Here is a 19,440-nt window from a genome sequence, read left to right as displayed (position 1 = left end):
ACATGTGAACACTGTCTCTTCTCAACCTTGGGTTCCCTATCACCAGCTTTCCTGTCCCCTCCTGCCTTCTAATCCTTTTCTCTGGACTGGTGTGCCTTGTTAGTCCTGTTTTGTTTTATGAGGCTGTCCAATCCCCGGCTGAACGGTGAACTTCAGGAGTGACTTCACCACTGAGCTAAAAGGGTGTCTGGGGGCCATACTCTCGGGATTTGTCCGGTCTGTCAGGCTATTAAATCTGGTCTTGTGTGTGTGTGTTAGAATTTTGTTCTACATCGTTTTCCAGCTCTGTCCTGGACCTTCTATTGTGATCCGGGTCAGAGCAGTCACTGTTGGTAGCTGGGCATCATCCAGCTGTACTGGACTCAGTCTGGTGGAGGCCGTGGTAGCTGTGGTCCATTAGTCCTTTGGACTAATCTGTTCCTTGTATCTTGTTCTCTTCATTCTCCCTTGCTCCCAAAGGGTTGAGACCAGTGGAGTATCTTAGATGGCTTCTCACAGGCTTTTAAGACACCAGACGCTACTCACCAAGGTAGAATGTATTACACTGTTTTTACAAAATGTATTATGCCAGTTCAGCTAGATGTTCCCTGAGACCGTGGTCCCCACAGCCCTCCTCCCAGCAATTCAGTCCCTCAGGGAGTTTGGAAGTGTCTATGGAGGTTCCACGACCTTTGCTTGTACAAGTTGTGGTGGCTTCCCCAGTATTGTGCATTGTCATACCCTTTACCAAAGTTACCACTTACCTATTGTCTATTTAGTTTTGCCCCCCACCCCTTCCATCCCTGGTAACCAACAAAGATTGTTTCTTTCTGTGTGTAAACTTTTATGTGAATTTTTACAGTAGAGGTCTCATACAATATTTGTCCTTTTGTGATTGACTTATTTCACTCAGCATAATGTCCCCCACTTTCATCCATGTTATGAGATGCTTCACAGATTCATCATTGTTCTTTATCTTTGCATAATACTCGATTGTGTGTATGTACCATAGTTTGTTTATCCATTCATCTGTTGATGGGCATCTAGGTTGTTTCCATCTTTTTGCTATTGTGAACAGTGCTGCAGTGAATATGGGTGTGCATATGTCTATTAGTGTGACGGCTCTTATTTCTCTAGGATATATTCCTATAGGATATATTCCTAGGAGTGGGGTTGCATCTTGTAGTGCTTTTTTTTTCGTGTGTGTGTGGTGCTGATGTTTTCTTTGTTCCTCTTACTCTCCTGTGCTGAGTTCCTTTTGTTTGTGGATTTGTTTTTCATTTCTTTTGTTTTCGTAGGTTTTGTGTTTACTGAGACTTGTGTTTTTCTTCTATATTTTGATGATTAGGTTTGTTAACTTTCTTTGTGGTTACCGCTATCTTCCTAGATTTGAACCAGTCTATTATTACTTGCTATCGCCTTGCCTTCCTCTCCATTAGAAGGTTATATACCTACACCGTTTATTCCCTCTTTTATTGTTCTGATGTTGTTGTCATTTACAGATTAACCTCTCTGGTTCCCTGTTGTAGTTCTTTTGGTTTTGCATGGTCCTTAAGAGTTCATTTCCTAGGTTGGTATCCAGCTAGTACAGTCCTGTGTCTTATATTCAGCCTGTGGTCTGATGTTGTTTGTTCTCAGATCGAAGGACTCCCTTTAATAAGTCTTGTAAATTTGGTTTGGTTTTTACATAATCCCTTAATTTTTGTTTATCTGGAAATGACCTAATTTCACCATCGTATTTGAATGAGAGTTTTGCAGGATATATCATTCTTGGTTGACAATTTTTTTCTTTCAAGGTTTTATATATGTCATTCCACTGCCTTCTTGCCTGCCTGGTTTCTGCCGAATAATCTGAGCTTACTCTTATTGTTTCTCCTTTGTATGTGACTTTATGTTTTTCGCAAGCTGCTGTCAGGATTCTTTGTTTGTCTTTGGTTTTAGTGAGTGTGATTATGGTATGCCTTGGTGATTTTCTTTTGGGGTCTATCCTGTATGGTGTTCAGTGAGCTTCTTGGATGGTCAGCTTTTCATCTTTCATGATATTGGGGAAGTTTTCTGTCAGCAGTTCTTCAGTGATCCTCTCTGTGTGTTCTGTTTTCTCCCCCTGTTCTGGAACTCCGATCACTCACAGATTTTTGCTTTTGATTGTATCCCACATAATTCTCAGGGTTTCTTCATTTTTCTTTGTTTCTTTTTTTTCTGATTTTTCCTTAGAGTGGTATCCAAGTGTTTGTCTTCAATTTTGGTGATTCTATCTTCCATCATTTCAAACCTGCTCCTCAGCCCTTCTAGGACACTGTCCATTTCTGAAATCTTGTATATCTTTTGGGTTTCTGATTGTTGTTTTTGTATGATTTCTAGTTGTGAATTTATTGTAGCGTTTTCTTCCTGTATTATTTTCTTGAATTCTTCCATTTTTTTTGTCTGTACTTTCCATGAGTTTGTCTGTCTTTTCCATGAATTCGTCTGTTTTTTCCCTCATTTTTGTCTGCTCTTTGCTTCAACTCTTGAATAATTCTGAATATTTGCGATTTGAATTCCCTATCAGTTAGGTCTAGTGCCTTTTCTTCTACTGGAAGGTCATCTGGTGTTTTATTTTGGACACCTACTGGAACCATCCTGCCCTGTTTTTGTAAATGTTTTGATATTGTCTGCTATCTTTGGGGCATTCAGTGGTTATTTTCGTCATTTATTGATTGTAGATTTGTTTGTTTTGTCCTGCTTTTTTGTTTTATTTGGTTATGTCTGAGCAGGTGGCCTGTGCGTTCTTTGTTGTTTGCTCCTCTGTGGGCGTGATACTTTTCACTTCCTTCTCCAATGGGCAGGGTTAATCACTCAGGTATGGTATAGCAGGGAAGGTCCAGCTGAAGGGGAGTTGATGGGATGGGTCATTTGTGGCATATACCAGGGCTGACAGTGCAGACTCGGAATCGGTGCAGGGCATGTTCCAGTATGCTGTGGCTGTGCTGCTTGGGTGTGTGATGTTCAGCGCACGGTTCAGGTAGGCAGGAAGTAGGGGGTAGATTGTGATCGGTATGGCAAAGATGAGAGAGGAGTGAGGAACAGGAGCCTAAAACATACACAGAAACAAAAAAAGAGTGCTAAGGGAGCTTGCTATTGGAGTGGAGAGATGAGAGACTGAGAAATGGGGAAAAACAAAAATGAAAAAAAAAAGAAAAAGGGTAAAAGAAAAAAATGAGTAAATCAATAAACTGGAAATGAAGAAAGACAAAAAGGGAATGAGAGAGAGAAGAAAACAAAACAAAGAAACAAACAAAAAAAAAAAGCAAAACCAAGGGGAAAAAGATGCCCCCAGGAATGTCCCTGTGTGTCTGCGCAGAGTAAGGGAGTAGCTTGTAAGCCGCGCAGTACTGCCCGGCTAGAAGGGGTTCCCAAGCCGAGAAAAGAAAAAGAAGACAAAGAAATAAAGCAAAACAGAAGAAATCCGAGGAAACAAACAAACAGGAAAGCCCCAGGCGTCCCACCAGTGTGGCGGCACAGGCCAGGAAGCAGTTTCACAGTGGAGCGGTGTTTTGCAGCCTTTCAGGAAGAAGCAAAGTTGGTGCACGGAGACAGGTATTTGAGAGAATGGAGGGGTAGGTGGTGAGAGGTAAGGAAGAAATCTAGAGAAGTGAAAAAAGCAACACAGCAGCCAACAGAAGGCATTCAGGTAGCCGGCCAGTGCGGGCGGGTGGATTCCAAGCGACACTGGGGTGAAGCCGTTGCTTCCTAGCCAAGAGACTGTGGCTGCAGGAAGCAGAGGAGGCTGAGTTGGGGTGAAGAAGGGTGGGGGTGGGAAAGTGTATATCGCTGGTTACCAGTTGTTGTGTCTCCTGCTGGAAGCTCTGTGAAGCTGCTTTCTCATACCCCCTGTTCGCTGATCTCTGTTAGGAGTCCTAAAAGGCAGATCAGAGCTGCGGTAGCTGATAGGGGACCTCTGCACGTATCTCTCCTCACTCTCTGTTCTCGGGTCAGTTTCTTATTCCATTTGGTGCTTGGCTGAGTTCTTTATTTCTTCATTTGATGCTTAGGGTTTCAGGATTGACGTGTGACTCTGTTTCACTTTGTTTTTCTGATCTTTGCTGTGGAGGGACAGCGCGGTGCGTCTGAGTATAGTGCCATGTTGCCCCGAAGTCGGTTTCTTTGTTTTTGAAGACCTGAACTCATTAAGTAAATTAAGCAAATAGGACCCTTTTTTTTTAAACAATTTTATTGAGGTATATTTCATATACCTACAATCCACTCAGTGAAATTGTATTCTGTTGGTTTTTAGCTATAATTACTCACATTATTACCATTTCTGGCCCTCTTCATTTTTTACCACAGATATATTTTTCCATCTGGGATCACTTCCCTTCAACTTAAATAACTTTCTTTAGCATTTCTCTTCATGTGCATCTGCTGGTAGTTAATTCTCTTAGCTTTTATCTGAAAGCATCTTTATTTCACCTTCTGTTTTGAAGGATATTTTCACTAAATATAGAATTCTAGGTTGATAGTCCCCCCTGCCCTTTTCAGCACCTTCTTTCATTCAACAGTGTCATGACATTGTTAGCTTCCATTGCTTTTGATAGTGTCAGCCATTGGTTTTATTGTTTTTATGAATGAAATGTGTATTTTTCTCTTTGACTTTTAAAAAGATTTTCTCTTTTAGTTTTTAGCTGTTTGACTGTGATATGCCTAAGTGTGATTGCTTTTATATTTATCCTGCTTGGTGTTTGCTGAGCTCTTGATCAGTGTTTGATGACATTTTATCAGTTGTGGAAATTTTTTGACTTTATAGGTGTTCCTTTTGCCTCATTCCCTCTCTACATTACTTCAGTTACTTCAGAGGTTTTAATTACACATACATTTAACCTTTGCTATCATCCCACAGTTTTCAGACGTTCTGTTCATGTTTTTCAATCTTTTTCTTTGTGCTTCAGTCTGGATAATTTTGATTGACATACCCTCGAATTCACTGATGTTTTTTTTTTCTGCTCCTTAGCACATCCAATGAAGTTTTCATTTCAGATATTCAAGTATTTTAGAATTTCCATTTGGCTCTTATTAGGATTTGCATTTCTTCGCTGAGAATCCCCATCTCTACTCATTTTATCCATCTTTTCCTGTAGTTCTTTAATAGATTTTTAAATAACTCTTTTAAAGTCTTTGCTGACTGCAGCGTTGAATCATCTGTGGTTCTTATTATGTATACTTCTACTCTTGTTTAAAAAATTTTTTTTAATATACTTTTACTCTTGATTATGGGCTACATTTTCCTGCTTCTTGTATGTATAGTGATTTTTTTTTTTTTTTTTTTTTAAATAGATGATACATGGTGGAGACTCTGGATTCTTTTTTGGTCTCTAAAGAGTGTTGAGTTTTTTTCTGGGAGGCACTTAAATTACAGGCAAACTACTTTGATCTTGCGGAAGCTTGCTAAAGCTGATCTGTTTCCATTTTTCCCTCGGTCCTAGAGCATAACCTTTATTCCTGGTACGTGGTCTTTCTTCCTGAGGTGTGACCCTTCTGCGTTATTGGTGGAAAGGTCTAAGGATGAGTCCCTTAAACTTTGTGAGGTGTAAACTGTTAAATTCTGTCTCTCCAGCAGTAGGTATCTGCTTAAATTTCTGCTTAAGTCTTTAGTTTTCCGGTTGCTGCTTTCTACAGGATTTTTTTGAGTCTCATCATCCTGTTGTTTTGTGCCGTTGAGTCAATTCCGACATCATTGTACACATGTGCAATTTAGGAACCAGTAAAGATTTGAGGTGAATGTGTATGCACATTTGGGGTCTCATTGTTTCTGTCTCCATTCTTTTTGGAATTTTCCCCCTAGCTGCTTTGGCAGCTTCATACTCCCAACCTCATGTCTCCTTAGCCTAATATGATTGTTGCTTTTTGCTTGAGCCATATTCCCATGTGCTTTGTATAAACTGGGAAGTGCTCTCAGGGTAAAAATCTAATAAAAGGGCATCTCCTCTAGTTTGCCAACCTCCTTTCAAGGATCTCATCTCCTCCAGTGTCTGCTTGCTTTTGGTTTCTCTCTGGTCCCTTCAAATGGTTGCTTTTTTATAATTTTCCTAGAGTTTATAATTGTTATCACTAGGAGGATTGGAAACCCAGGTGGCATAGCGGTTAAGTGCTACAGCTGCTAACCAAAAGGTCGGCAGTCCGAATCTACTAGGCGCTCCTTGGAAACTCTATGGAGGCAGTTCTACTCTGTCCTGTAGGGTTGCTGTGAGTCAGAATCAACTCGACAGCAACAGGTTTTTTTTTAGGAGGATTAGTCCGATACAACATACACTACTATTTTCCAGAATTTTAGAGAGTTTACTGTAAACTTCTGGGACTCTAAAAATTGTCATAAGTTGTTGTCAAGTAATCACATGCCTAAAATACACATTCCTGGCACTAAAGTTTTAAAAAAGTAAATATAATTCTGTAACAAAATGGAAAAAATCAGTTTATTTATGATTTTAACTCTTTAAAGATGTCGATACATAAATGAAAATTCGAAGAAAGGCAAAGTTGAAATCTGGAATATTTGATAGAGAATTTTCTTTAAAGATATTTCCATTTAAGAAAAATTTGTAAAGAGGAGAGGAAAGCCTATAGATTAAAAGAAATATAAGAGACTTGCAGTGTATGAATTTTTTGGATTCTGATTCAAACAAAGTAAAAAAAGTTGAGTCCATCAGTAGAATTTGAGCACTGAATATTTTATATTAAGGAATTGTTATTTTTTGTGTGTGATAATGGTATTGTGATTATGTTTTTAAAAAGAGACCTTATTTTTTTAGAGACATATACTGAAATATTTTATGTTTGAAGTGATATCTAGGGTATGGAAAAGGGCATGGATGGAATAAGATTGATCTTGTATTGAAGTTGGGAGAGTTGTACATGGGGCTCATTATATTATTTTCTATACTTTTGTATATATTTGAACTTCTCATAGTAATAAAGTTTTTATAAAATTATTTTCACACATAGAATTTTACAGGTAAAATCTAAACTTCCTGATAGATAGCTTTTATTTTGCTTTCCAGAATGGTAGCTGAGTGGAGGTTGTCTCGAGGCGTTGAAGAACAGACACAAGCTTTCTTTGAGGGCTTTAATGAAATACTTCCCCAGCAGTATTTGCAATACTTTGATGCAAAGGAATTAGAGGTAATAAGTTTTTCTTTTTTTTCCTGCAGCGTACTGGTCAATAATGCCATCTGGTGCCATCTGTCCAGGGGCAGTAGTAGTTATTCTGACAGGATATTTTGAAGCATTCCAGTGGTTAAAAATCCACTATTTATCCTGAGATAAAAGAAGAGTATTAACCCCCTCAAAAAGAAAATATGTATTACTATGAGGACTCCTCTTCAATGAGTGGTGTATTTCCCTGAATATGTGTATATATGGCACCTCACATAGAAATTCACCTTTACGAGGCATTTTACAAGCTGAAGCCTTATGAGTAATTTGTTTTTTGAAAGCTGTGTTTAATATTAGTATTTTCTTATCTACATCTAGCTTTTTGATACAGGCTTTAAAATTACCTTGAAAAATTTTTGTCTTTTTCATCCCTAAAGGTCCTTTTATGTGGAATGCAAGAGATTGATTTAAATGACTGGCAAAGACATGCCATCTACCGTCATTACACTAGGACAAGCAAGCAAATCATGTGGTTTTGGCAGGTTTGTCTCTTACTTTATTTCTACTGGAAGACAGTATAATTTTTTAGAAATTGCTTATCATGAATCACAGAACAAAATGTATCAGTGTGTGCAGGCTTCATAGGCCATACTATATATCAAATAACTAGATTATACTGAATATAATAGCATACCTTTAAGACTGTTGCCAAGTAAGCAACACACCTTACTCCTTATGCCCAAATGTAAGACAGCTCCAGATAGTAAGATTCACCTGCATTTGATCTAAATGTTTCAGAATTTTATAAAACTGTCTAAAGTATGGTTTTCATCATTCATTCCTCATTAAGAGTGAAATAATGTTCAGAAGGCAAAACTTACAGACCTGGTTTGGAGTCATACGGTGTCTTTTCAAAAAATGTAGGCTGTGCATGTAAAGAAATTCATATGAGTAACTCAAAGATGAACTGAGCTTCTGTAACAAATAGGATTAGCATTTAAAAATAATTAACAATAATATAATAGGATAAAAATTGTTCTTTCAATAAAGTATTTGACGGAGCTAAAAGAACTGTGCTACAAAAGTGCTATAGGCTAAAAAACATCTTCTAGAAACCTAATGTTTTGAGTCAGAGTGGTAGGAGATAAAAGCCACATAATTCTGGCCGTGAGTGGCAGCACCAAAACCTGAAGGACACTCTGTAAAAATAAAATATACAAAAACAGAAGAAATGAAAAAAAACTGAACAAACGAAAGGAATTCAGCACAGGAGAGTAAGAGGGACAGAGAAAATGTCAGCACCACAAAAAAAAGCACTACAAAATGACACCGATAAACTCACACCTATCAATTAAAAAAATAAAAACCCTTAAAGGACAATGAGGAAAGGAAGTTATTGGGATGTCTCTGGATTATCATTCTATGAGCTTAATTTTATTTGTTCATGAAACCAAAAAGTGTTCTGAATCAAGCTCTGTGTCTTATGTCACCACATGAATGTCCTATTGGACTGGCCTTCTAGGGAGAAAAAGGGAAGAACTGCCCTGGAAAAGCTAATCTTGAGACTGCATGAGGATATAGAAAGAAAGGGTATCCTTCTTTTTCTATCTCACTGTGAGGATGTGGTCCTAATATGTATATAGGGGAAGGTTGGTGGTGCTTTGACAAACATGAAGATGCTCCTACATCCACAGTCTTGGGTGTAGTCATTATCTAGTGCAGCTGACACCAGGGGTTCATTTAAAATTTGAAATGATGATTTTTTTTCTTCTGGTTTAGTATGCTAAACATATGACCTACGTAGCTCTTAAAATGTGCTTTTAATAGTTTGTTAAAGAAATTGATAATGAGAAGAGAATGAGACTTCTGCAGTTTGTAACTGGAACCTGCCGACTGCCAGTTGGAGGATTTGCTGACCTCATGGGTATGTATACAGGATCACCTTTCCTATGTAGAAACTTGTTTACCACACTGCCATTATATAAACATTAACAGAAATAACAAAGACAAGTATGAACTATTTTCTTAACTAGTCGCAGCTTACCTGTGTTTGTGTAAACTTAAATCACTTTGTAGTCCTTATCTCTGTAGAAATTTTGAACCTTACGCTATATCTCCCATTTCAACTCACGAATATAGCAGTCTTCTGTAAATCTGCTCGCTCATTCAGTGATTTGGCAAACATTTCAGTGTTTCCTGCAAGCCAGGCACTATTGGTTTTATTATACTGTATTTTAATGAGGTGTTTGCCACTATTCCTTATTAGACAAGGAGCTCTTTGAGATAGAGATCCATATCTTCATCATTTTTTTATTTTTGTAACAGTGCCTATTACATTGTAGTCACTGATTAACATGTGTGTTGTAATAAAATGAATGACCATAAGAATATTTATTTTGTGACTAAATAGAAAATTATTTAAGTAAATTCAAGTATTTCTTTAGCACTAAAATTGTTCCAAGTACCATAGGAAGATACACAAGAGAGATTGTGATCCCTAAGCCTGTAGATCACTTGTGGTATAAAGTTGTTATTCATTAAATGACAATACTTGTCCATCAAATTGGGTATTAAAGACAGTAAATGTTGTAATAATTCAAATAAGGGAAAGATCATTGTGGTTAGAGTAGTCAGGGAAGGGACCTTAAAGAAAATGTGACTTGAATCAAACCTATAAATGTATGCAGTATTACAGGCAGGGAAATGACAGAAGTGAGGGTACTGAGACATCCTTGTGGAGTACTTTGCATAGCTAAAGCAGAGGGTCAGAATTAGAGAACTGAGTACAGAATTCTGTATACAGAGTGTGGAACCAGTTTAACAAAGACCTTAAAAGCCAGACCAAAAGAATTTGGACATTAACCTGAGGGTATTGGAAGCTATGGAAACTTTTTGAATAGAAGAATAAACTGCTGAAGCAACATTTTAGGAAGACTTGATAGCAAGGTATAGATAAAACTCGTTGCCATCGAGTCGATTCTGACTCATAGCAACCCTGTAGGACAGAGTAGAACTGGCCCCGTGGGCAAGGAGCGGCAGGTGGATTTGAATTGCTGACCATTTGGTTAGCAGCTGAGCTCTTAACCACTGTGCCACCAGGGCTCCAAGGTATGGATAGGGGAGGTTAAAAGATGGGGAGAATCTGGAGATAGAAATAAATTATTGCAGCAATGAGGATAACCTGATCTGAGGAGATGGAAGTGGAAATTGAAAAGAAGGGATAAATGCTAGGGAAGCTCTGTAAGGAGAAACAAGTAGAAATAAGACTTGGTTTGGAAGATGAGGTGTAAGGGAAGAGTGTCAAAGATAACTCCCAAGTTATGAGACATAGAGAAATGGGGAAGTTATAAAGGAGAATATGGTTTGGAGGTTGAGGGAGGATGATGAGTATCTCAAAACCTACTGAGTTTAGTTAAGGTGATTGTTAGACACGTACAAAGTTGCAGGGGGCAGTTGTACAGGTGGTACTAAAGTACTAGTTAGAAGTAAGAGTAGAGAGGGAACGTTGAGTCATCGGAGTAGTGACATTTGAAGCTGTGAGAATGGTTGGTCTTAAACAGAAATAGAAGACAAAGAAGAGTAGAGGGCTGATGCTTAGAAACTTCTGTATTTAGGTATGTGACAGAAATACCCTGGAGGCACACTTAAAGGAGAAGCCAGAAAGTTAAAGAGGTTACGTAAATAGTGTAGTCTCCCAGAAGCTAATATACAAGTGAGTTTTGTATCCAGTGCTACAGAAGTCTCAGAGAAGGACAATTGCTAAGGAAGTTTTTAGAGGGGCATCTTTTAGAACGCACTTTAATTTGAAGGAGAAGAAAAGCCATTTGGGGGCTTGGGGAGGAAAAGAGTAGTGACCAAAATGAGAAAAATTATTACAAGCTTCCCAGTATAAACTGGAAATCTAATCATTAAAGAGAAGAGAACTAGGTCTGTTCTTGGGAATAATATTTGGAGTTGGGTGGAGTTGTCTAGAGCAACACGGAAAGATACCACTGGAAGGCAGAGACGGTGAGGTGATTCATAGACTTTTGAAGCCCCTGGTTTAACCTTCCACTCAGTGGAAAGTTGTAGGAGTAATGTATATAATTCTTTAATGCGGTTTTCAATCTTATCAGAATCCAACATCCTGTTTTTATAAAAAATAATTATAATGTCCACTTTAATACTCTAAAATGAAATTAATAGATGAAATCACCTACCTTCAATTTCTAAAATATATATCTACATAGCACTAATTGTAACATAAAGGAGAAATAAATGATTTATAACAAAATAATATGTATTTCAGTACATGAATATTTGGGAACAACTATATTAGAAGATATAATTAAGTAGACAGATACTTGTTCCTACTTATAATCAAAATGTTTGGATTTAAGAGAAGATCACAAGCCATTCTGTATAAAAATAAGAAAATGAAAGAACAGAGGAAAAAGATAGGAAGTACTAAACTGAAATATATATAATAAGAAGGAAGTAACTTAAATGAAGTAGGGATAATACACCTACCAAAATAAATTATAGACTGTCAAAGTGAAGAAAAATGAGATAACTATTAGTTAAAAGGGTAGTGTCAAAATAATTCCCATGCTGTGACATTGGTTGGGGTAGTGATGAGTGCATAGAAAATATTTCTCCAAGAATTCTATGGGGAAAATACTAAATGACTCAGGAAGCATCAAAAGAAGATGGAAGGAATACACAGAGTCATTATACCAAAAAGAATTGGTTGATGTTCAACCTTTTCAATAGGTAACATATGATCAGGAACTGATGGTACTGACGGAAGAAGTCCAAGCTACACTGAAGGCATTGGCAAAAAACAAGGCTCCAGGAATTGTCAGAATATCAATTGAGATGTTTGAAGAAACAGTTGCAGTGCTAGAAGTGCTCCCTCGTCTATACCAAGGAATATGGAAGACAGCTACCTGGCCAACTGACTGGAAGAGATCCATATTTATGCCTATTCCCAAGAAAGGTGATCCAACCAAATGCAGAAATTATTGAACAATATCATTAATATCACATGCAAGTAAAATTTCGTTGAAGATCATTCAAAAGCGGCCTCAGGAGTATATCGACAGGGAACTGCCAGAAATTCAGACTGGATTCAGAAGAGTACCTGGAAGCAGGGATATCATTGCTGATGTCAGATGGATCCTTGCTGAAAGCAGAGAATACCAGAAAGATGTTTGCCTGTGTTTTATTGACTATGCAAAGGCATTCGACTGTGTGGATCATAACATTATGGATAACATTGCGAAGAATGGGAATTCCAGAACACTTAATTGTGCTCATGAGGAACCTGTACATGGATCAAGAAGCAGTTGTTCTCTCAGAACAAGGGGATACTTCATGGTTTAAAGTCAGAAAAGGTGTGCATCAGGGTTGTATCCTTTCACCATACCTATTCAGTCTGTATGCTGAGCAGATAATCCAAGAAGCTGGACTATGTGAAGAAGAATGGGGCATCAGGATTGGAGGAAGATTCATTTAACAACCTGCAATATGCAGATGACACGACCTTGCTTGCTGAAAGTGAAGAGGACTTGAAGCACTTACTGATGAAGATCAAAGAGCACAGCCTTCAGTATGGATTACACCTCAACATAAAGAAAACAAAAATCCTCACAACTGGACCAATAAGCAACATCATGATAAATGGAGAAAAGATTTTAGTTGTCAAGGATTTCATTTTACTTGTATCCAGAATCAACAACCCATGGAAACAGCAGTCAAGAAATCAAACAACACATTGCATTGGGCAAATCTGCTGCAAAAGACCTCTTTAAAGTGTTGAAAAGCGAAGATGTCACCTTGAAGACTAAGGTGTGCCTAACCAAAGCCATGGTGTTTTCAGTCGCATTATATGCATGCAAAAGCTGGACAATGAATAAGGAAAACTGAAGAATTGATGCCTTTGAATTGTAGTGTTGGTGAAGAATATTGAATATACCATGGACTTCCAAAAGGATGAACAAATCTATCTTGGGAGAAATACAACCAGAATCCTCCTTAAAAGCAAGAATGGGAAGACTGTGTCTTACATACTTTGGACATGTTGTCAGGAGGGATCAGTCCCTGGAGAAGGGTATCATGCCTGATAAAGTATACAGTCAGTGAAAAAGAGGAAGACCCTCAAGGAGATGTATTGACACAGTGGCTGCAACAATGGGCTCGAGCATAACAACGATTGTGGGCACAGCGCAGGACTGGGCAGTGTTTCGTTCTGTTGTACATAGGGTCTCTATGAGTCGGAACTAACTTGACGGCACCTAACAACAACAACATCGTGAAATTCTACTACAGGCCAAGACTCTGATACTTAAAAAGGTCTGGGAGGCCATATCATTTGAAAGTTGGCTGAGAATAGAAATATACGTGCAACAGTCTACACAGAAGATATTTGATAGACCTTTAGGGACAGTGTCAGAGTAAGACTGAAAACAGCAGTCAACCTAAAAATAAATAATTTCAGTATATAATTTTTACAGCTAAATTTTTTAAAATCATTGTCCTATAAAACTTTAGGAAGTATTCAGGATGAGAGTAATATGATATATTTGTAAAACGGCCTTTCTTAATGAAATTCAGCAACTTCATTTCATATGTTTCTGTTATTTTAATAATTGATATTTGAAGTCTGTTTAAACCAGAACCTTCTCTGTTATATATTAAGCACTATTGAACTAAACTCCTTTTTATCTATGTGGTTAGAGATATATTAAGTAGAGAGAATGTGCAGCGTGAATAAATTATTTAGTAATTTCAAGCTTAATTAATCATTTCAAAGTTCTTTTTTCATAATGATTTCTTTTGTATTACTGGACTTTTCACATAACTACTTGTAAAAACAGTCCAATATTATGTGATACAAAAGTACTAACAATAAATATTCGTACTGGGTTTAGTTGGGTGAGACACAAAATTATTTGTGCAGGACTGTACCATACATTTCAGAGTATTTAGTGTCCCAGGCCCATTGTAATTAAAAAGTCTCATAGCAGTACCAATCTTTGTGACCACCAATAAAGGCTCTCTAGGGAGCAGTAGTAACCTTTTAAAAAAACGAGAGTTTAAGATCACCATTCACAGCTCTGTCCAGAAGAAAGTAGATGAGAGGCAAAAATTGGAGTGTTTGTGTGTGTAAATTAGAAAAGGTATGCCCTACAGGATCTATAAGCACAGAATACCTAAGCACAGTTAATATTTGAATTCTCTCGGATGTTTATGGAGTCCCTGGGTTGTGCAAATGGTTAATGGGCTCTGCTGCTAACGAAAAGGTTGTACGTTTGAGTCCACCCAGAGGTACCTCAGAAGAAAGGCCTGGCAGTCTATTTCTGAAAAATCAGCTCTTGAAAACCCTATTGAACACAGTTTTCTAACACACATGACGTCACCATTAGTCAGAGTTGACTCAATGGCAACTAATTAGGATGTTTCTATTTTATAAAGTTTTAACAATTCTGCATCAAAATCAAGTGTTTTTGTATAGGACCGTGGATTGTAGTTTCTCTGTTGTGTTTAACACCACTAAAATTATGCTTTTTATGTGTTCTATTCTTATGTGAGCTATTATTAATTAGTCGTAATATTGTATTATTCTAGCTATGGAATGCTAAATAAAACTGCATTTTCTCCTCTTGGGCATACATCTAACACAGTGGTTTTCAAACTGTAGCACTCATCAGAATCAACCTGGAAGCTTTTTAAAACATATATTGCTAAGCCCCACCCCAGGGTTTCTAACTCAGTAGTCTGGGGTGAGATTTGTGATTCTAACAAGTTCCTTGGTGGTGCTGATACTGCTAGACTGGGGACCACACTTTGAGAACCATTGTGTTGACAAACTATATTACAGGGAGCAATGGACCACAGAAGTTTTGCATTGAAAAAGTTGGGAAAGAAAATTGGTTACCCAGAAGTCATACCTGGTAAGTAAAGTCAGAAAGTAAATAAATACCCATTTTCCAGTTAACCTATAGATACTAAAGCTTGTTAGATACTATAAATGAGATACTTATTAACAGTATTAAATTATTTTTAACAGCTTTATTGAGGCATAATTATATACCATATTTACCCATTTCAAATGTATAAATAATTCAGTGATTTTTAGTAGATCTACAGAGTAGTGCAGCAATCACTGCGATCCACTTTTACAACATTTTCATCACACCAAAACAACCCCTTATGCCCATTTACCATCATTCACTTTTCTCACTCCTGAAGTTTCTAAAAATGTGGCATTTAGAAAACATTTAACTTTTCTCTGAAGGCAGAGAAAGAAATCAAAGTCTAAATAGTTATTAGAAGAGCTACTTTCTAACATGATTATCAGAAATATTATTTTCCCATTATAAATATTGTTTAATCACGTTTTAAAAAAATGTAGAAAATTTAAGCCAGTGCTACCGGTACCTCAAATACAACAATATATTGGGCTTGGCCTGATATCAACAGTATTTGAACTTCATTTTGGAAGACATTTTTCAGTGGTCATATATGAAACTTGCTGGGTATCCCTTTATTTTCACCATCTACCCTTTTTACTAATTTATTGTCTGTTCTTTTATACCTTTATACATACATGTGGTGCTTTTTAAATAAAACTTTGTTGAGACATAATTCACATACTATAAAATTCACTTTTTTAAAATATACAATTCAATGGTGTTCAGTATATTCATGAGGTGGTACAGCGATCACAACTATTTAGTTCCAGAACATTTTTTTAACCCCCAAGAGAAACCCGAAGCCCATTAGCAGTCACTTCCCATTTCCCACAACTGCTCCCAACCCCTGGTAACTACTAATCTATTTTCCGTCTCTATGGATTTGCCTATTCTGGATATTTCATATAAATGGAATCATATAATATGTGGCCTTTTGTGACTGGCTTCTTAATGAATTGTTTTCCAGGTTCATCCATGTTGTAGCATGTATCAGTACTTCATTTCTTTTTTTTGGCCAAATAATATTCCACTCTATGAATACACCACATTTTGTATATCCAGTCATCAGTTGATGGACATTTGCGTTGTTTCTACTTTCTAGGTTTTATGAATAATGCTGCCGTGAACACTCATGTACAACTTTTTGAGTTAGCTGTATATTTTTACTTCTCTTGGGTATATACCTAGGAGTGGAATTGCTAGCTCATATGGTAACTCTATCTCGTTAACCTTTTGAGGAACTACCAAACTGTATTCCAAAGCAACTGCACCATTTTACACTCCTACCAGCAGTTTATCCACATTATCAACAATGCCTGTCATTTTTATTATAGCCATCATGGTGTGTTTGAAGTACTATCTCATTGTAGTTTTGAGTTGTATTTCCCTGATGACTGTTGATGTTGAACATCTTTTCATGTGCTTATTGGCCGTTTGTATATCTTCTTTGGAGAATTGACTATCCTTTGCTCATTTTTTAATTGGGTTATTTGTCTTTTTTTTTTTTTTAGTTACTTTTTTTTTTTTAATTGTTGTAGTTTAAATGAAGTTTACATTTCAAGTTAGTCTCCCATACAAAAATTTGTACATACATTGTTATGTGGCCCTAATTGCTCTCCCCATGCTGTGACAGCATATTCCGCCTTTCCACCTGATTCCGCATGTCCATTCAACCAGCTCCTAACCCACTGCCTTCCTATTTCACCTCCGGACAGAAGCTACCTGTTTAGTCTCTTGTATCTACTTGACCTAAGATGCACACTCCTCACGAGTATCGCCTTATGTCCCACTGTCCAGTCCAATCCCTATCTGAAGAGTTGGTCTCGGAAATTCTTTTAGTTTTGCACTGATAGAGAATCCAGGGGCCAAGCTTTCCAGGCTTCCTCCAGTTTCAGTCAGACCATTAAGTCTGGTCTTCTCACTGGAATTTGAATTCTGCACCCCACCTTTCTCCTGCTCCATCAGGAACTCTGCTGTGTTTCCTGTCAGGGTGGTCACTGGTGGTAGCCCAGCACCATCTAGTTCTTCTGGTCTCAGGCTGATGAAGTCTCTGGTTTATGTGGCCCTTTCTGTCTCTTGGGCTAGTACTTTCCTTGTGTCTTTGGTATTCTTCATTCTCCTTTACTCCAGGTGGTTGGGACCAATTGATGTATCTTAGATGGCCGCTTGCAAGCTTTTAAGACCCCAGGTGCCACTCACCAAAGTAGGATGCAGAACATTTTCTTAATAAGTTTTGTTATGCCAGTTGACCTAGATGTCCCCTGAAAGCATGGTCCCCAGACCCCTACCCCTGCTGCTCTGTCCCTCAAAGTGTTTGATTGTATTCAGGAAACTTCTTAGCTTTGGTTTAGTCCAGTTGTGCTGACTTCCCGTATAGTGTGTGCTGTATTTCCCTTCACTTAAGATGATTCTTATCTACTATCTAGTTAGTAAATAACCATCACCCTCCCTCCCCACCCTCGTAACCATCAAAGAATGTTTTCTTTTGTGTTTAAACCTTTTCTTGAGTTCTTATAATAGTGGTCTTATACAATATTTGTCCTTTTGTGACTGACTAAATTCACTCAGCCTAATGCCCTCCAGATTCCTGCATGTTGTAAGATGTTCATGGTTTCATCACTGTTCTTTATTGTTGCGTAGTATTCCATTGTGTGGATATACCATAATTTGTTTATCCATTCGTCCGTTGATGGGCACCTAGGTTGTTTCCATCTTGTTGCTATTGTGAACAGTGCTGCAGTGAACATGGGTGTGCATATATCTATTCGTGTGACGGCTCTTATTTCTCTAGGATATATTTCAAGGAGCAGGATAGCTGGATCCTATGGTACTTCTATTTCTAGCTTTTTAAGGAAGCACCAAATTGAGTTCCAAATTGGTTGTACCATTTAACATTCCCACCAACATTGTATAAGTGTTCTAGTCTCTCCACAACCTCTCCAGCATTTATTATTTTGTGTTTTTTGGATTAATGCTAGCCTTGTTGGGGTGAGATGATAATCTTATTGAAGGTTTGATCTGCATTTCTCTAATGACTAATGATCGTGAGCATTTCTTCATGTGTCTGTTAGCCACATGAATATCTTCTTTGGTGAAGTTCTTGTTCATATCCTTTGCTCATTTTTTAATTGGGTAATTTGTCATTTTTGTTGTTGAGGTTTTGCAGTATCTTGTAGATTTTAGAGATTAGACACTGATCAGATATGTTGTAGCCAAAATTTTTTTCCCAGTCTGTAGGTTGTCTTTTCACTCTTTTGGTGAAGTCTTTTGATGAGTATAAGTGTTTGATTTTTAGGAGCTTCCAGTTATCTGGTGTTTGTACATTGTTACTTAGGGTTCATATTCTGTTTATGCCATGATGAGGGCTCCTAGCATTGTCCCTATTTTTTCTTCCATGATCTTTATCATTTTCGATTTTATATTTAGGTCTTTGATCCATTTTGATTTAGTTTTTGTGCATGCTGTGAGGTATGGGTCTTGTTTCAGTTTTTTGCAGATGGATATACAGTTATGCCAGCACCATTTGTTAAAGAGACCATCTTTTCCCCCAATAAATGGACTTTGTGCCTTTGTCAAATATCGGCTGCTCATAGGTCGATGAATTTATGTCTGGATTCTCAATTCTGTTCCATTTGTCAATGTATCTGTTGTTGTACCAGTACCAGGCTGTTTTGACTACTGTGCCGGTATAGTAGGTTCTAAAATCCGGTAGTGCGAGGCCTCCCACTTTGTTCTTCTTCTTGAGTAATGCTTTACTTATCTGGGGCCTCTTCCCTTTCCATATGAAGTTGGTGATTTGTTTTTCCATCTCACTGAAAAATGCCGTTGGAATTTGGATCAGGATTCCATTGTATCTGTAGATCACTTCGGGTAGAATTGACATTTTCACAATGTTTAGTCTTCTTACCCATGAGCAAGGTATACTTTTCCACTTATGCGGTTGTCTTTTGGTTTCTTGCAGTAGTGTCTTGTAGTTGTCTTTGTATAGGCCTTTTATGTCTCTGGTTAGATTTATTCCTAAGTATTTTAGCTTCTTGGGGCTATTGTAAATGGTAATGATTTGGTGATTTCCTCTTCGAGGTTCTCTTTGTTGGTGTAAAGGAATCCAACTGATTTTTGTACGTTTGTCTTGTATCCTGAAACTTTGCTGATATCTTCTATTAGTTCCAGTAGTTTTCTTGTGGATTCTTTGGGGTTCTCTCTGTATAAGATCATATCATCTGCAGATAGAGATACTTTGACTTCTTCCCTAACAGTTTGGGTGCCCTTCATTTCTTTTTCTAGCCTGACTGCTCTGGCTAGGACCTCCAGCACAGTGTTGAATAAGAGTGGTGATAAAGGGCATCCTTGTCTGATTCCCGTTCTTAAGGGGAATGCTTTC

The 19,440-nt window shown here is 37.6% G+C and overlaps 1 protein-coding gene across 4 annotated transcripts in view; it reads left to right on the top strand.

The window, feature by feature from the left end:
• The window catches only part of ITCH (itchy E3 ubiquitin protein ligase), a 131,854-nt gene that overhangs the window by 96,306 nt on the left and 16,108 nt on the right, over positions 1-19,440 (top strand). For all 4 annotated transcript variants that reach the window (XM_023725205.1, XM_004370423.3, XM_023725209.1 and 1 more), the window contains 4 exons: positions 7,011-7,131; positions 7,542-7,646; positions 8,932-9,028; positions 14,966-15,038. In XM_023725205.1, the coding sequence (XP_023580973.1) occupies positions 7,011-7,131; positions 7,542-7,646; positions 8,932-9,028; positions 14,966-15,038 (396 nt within the window). The remainder of the gene's footprint in view (positions 1-7,010; positions 7,132-7,541; positions 7,647-8,931; positions 9,029-14,965; positions 15,039-19,440) is intronic.

This window comes from Trichechus manatus, unplaced genomic scaffold (assembly GCF_000243295.1).
Source record: "Trichechus manatus latirostris isolate Lorelei unplaced genomic scaffold, TriManLat1.0 scaffold00008, whole genome shotgun sequence".
In the NCBI taxonomy this organism is placed as follows: domain Eukaryota; kingdom Metazoa; phylum Chordata; class Mammalia; order Sirenia; family Trichechidae; genus Trichechus; species Trichechus manatus.
Note: the sequence above shows the minus strand (reverse complement) of the source record. Positions and strands in the feature narration are given on the sequence as shown.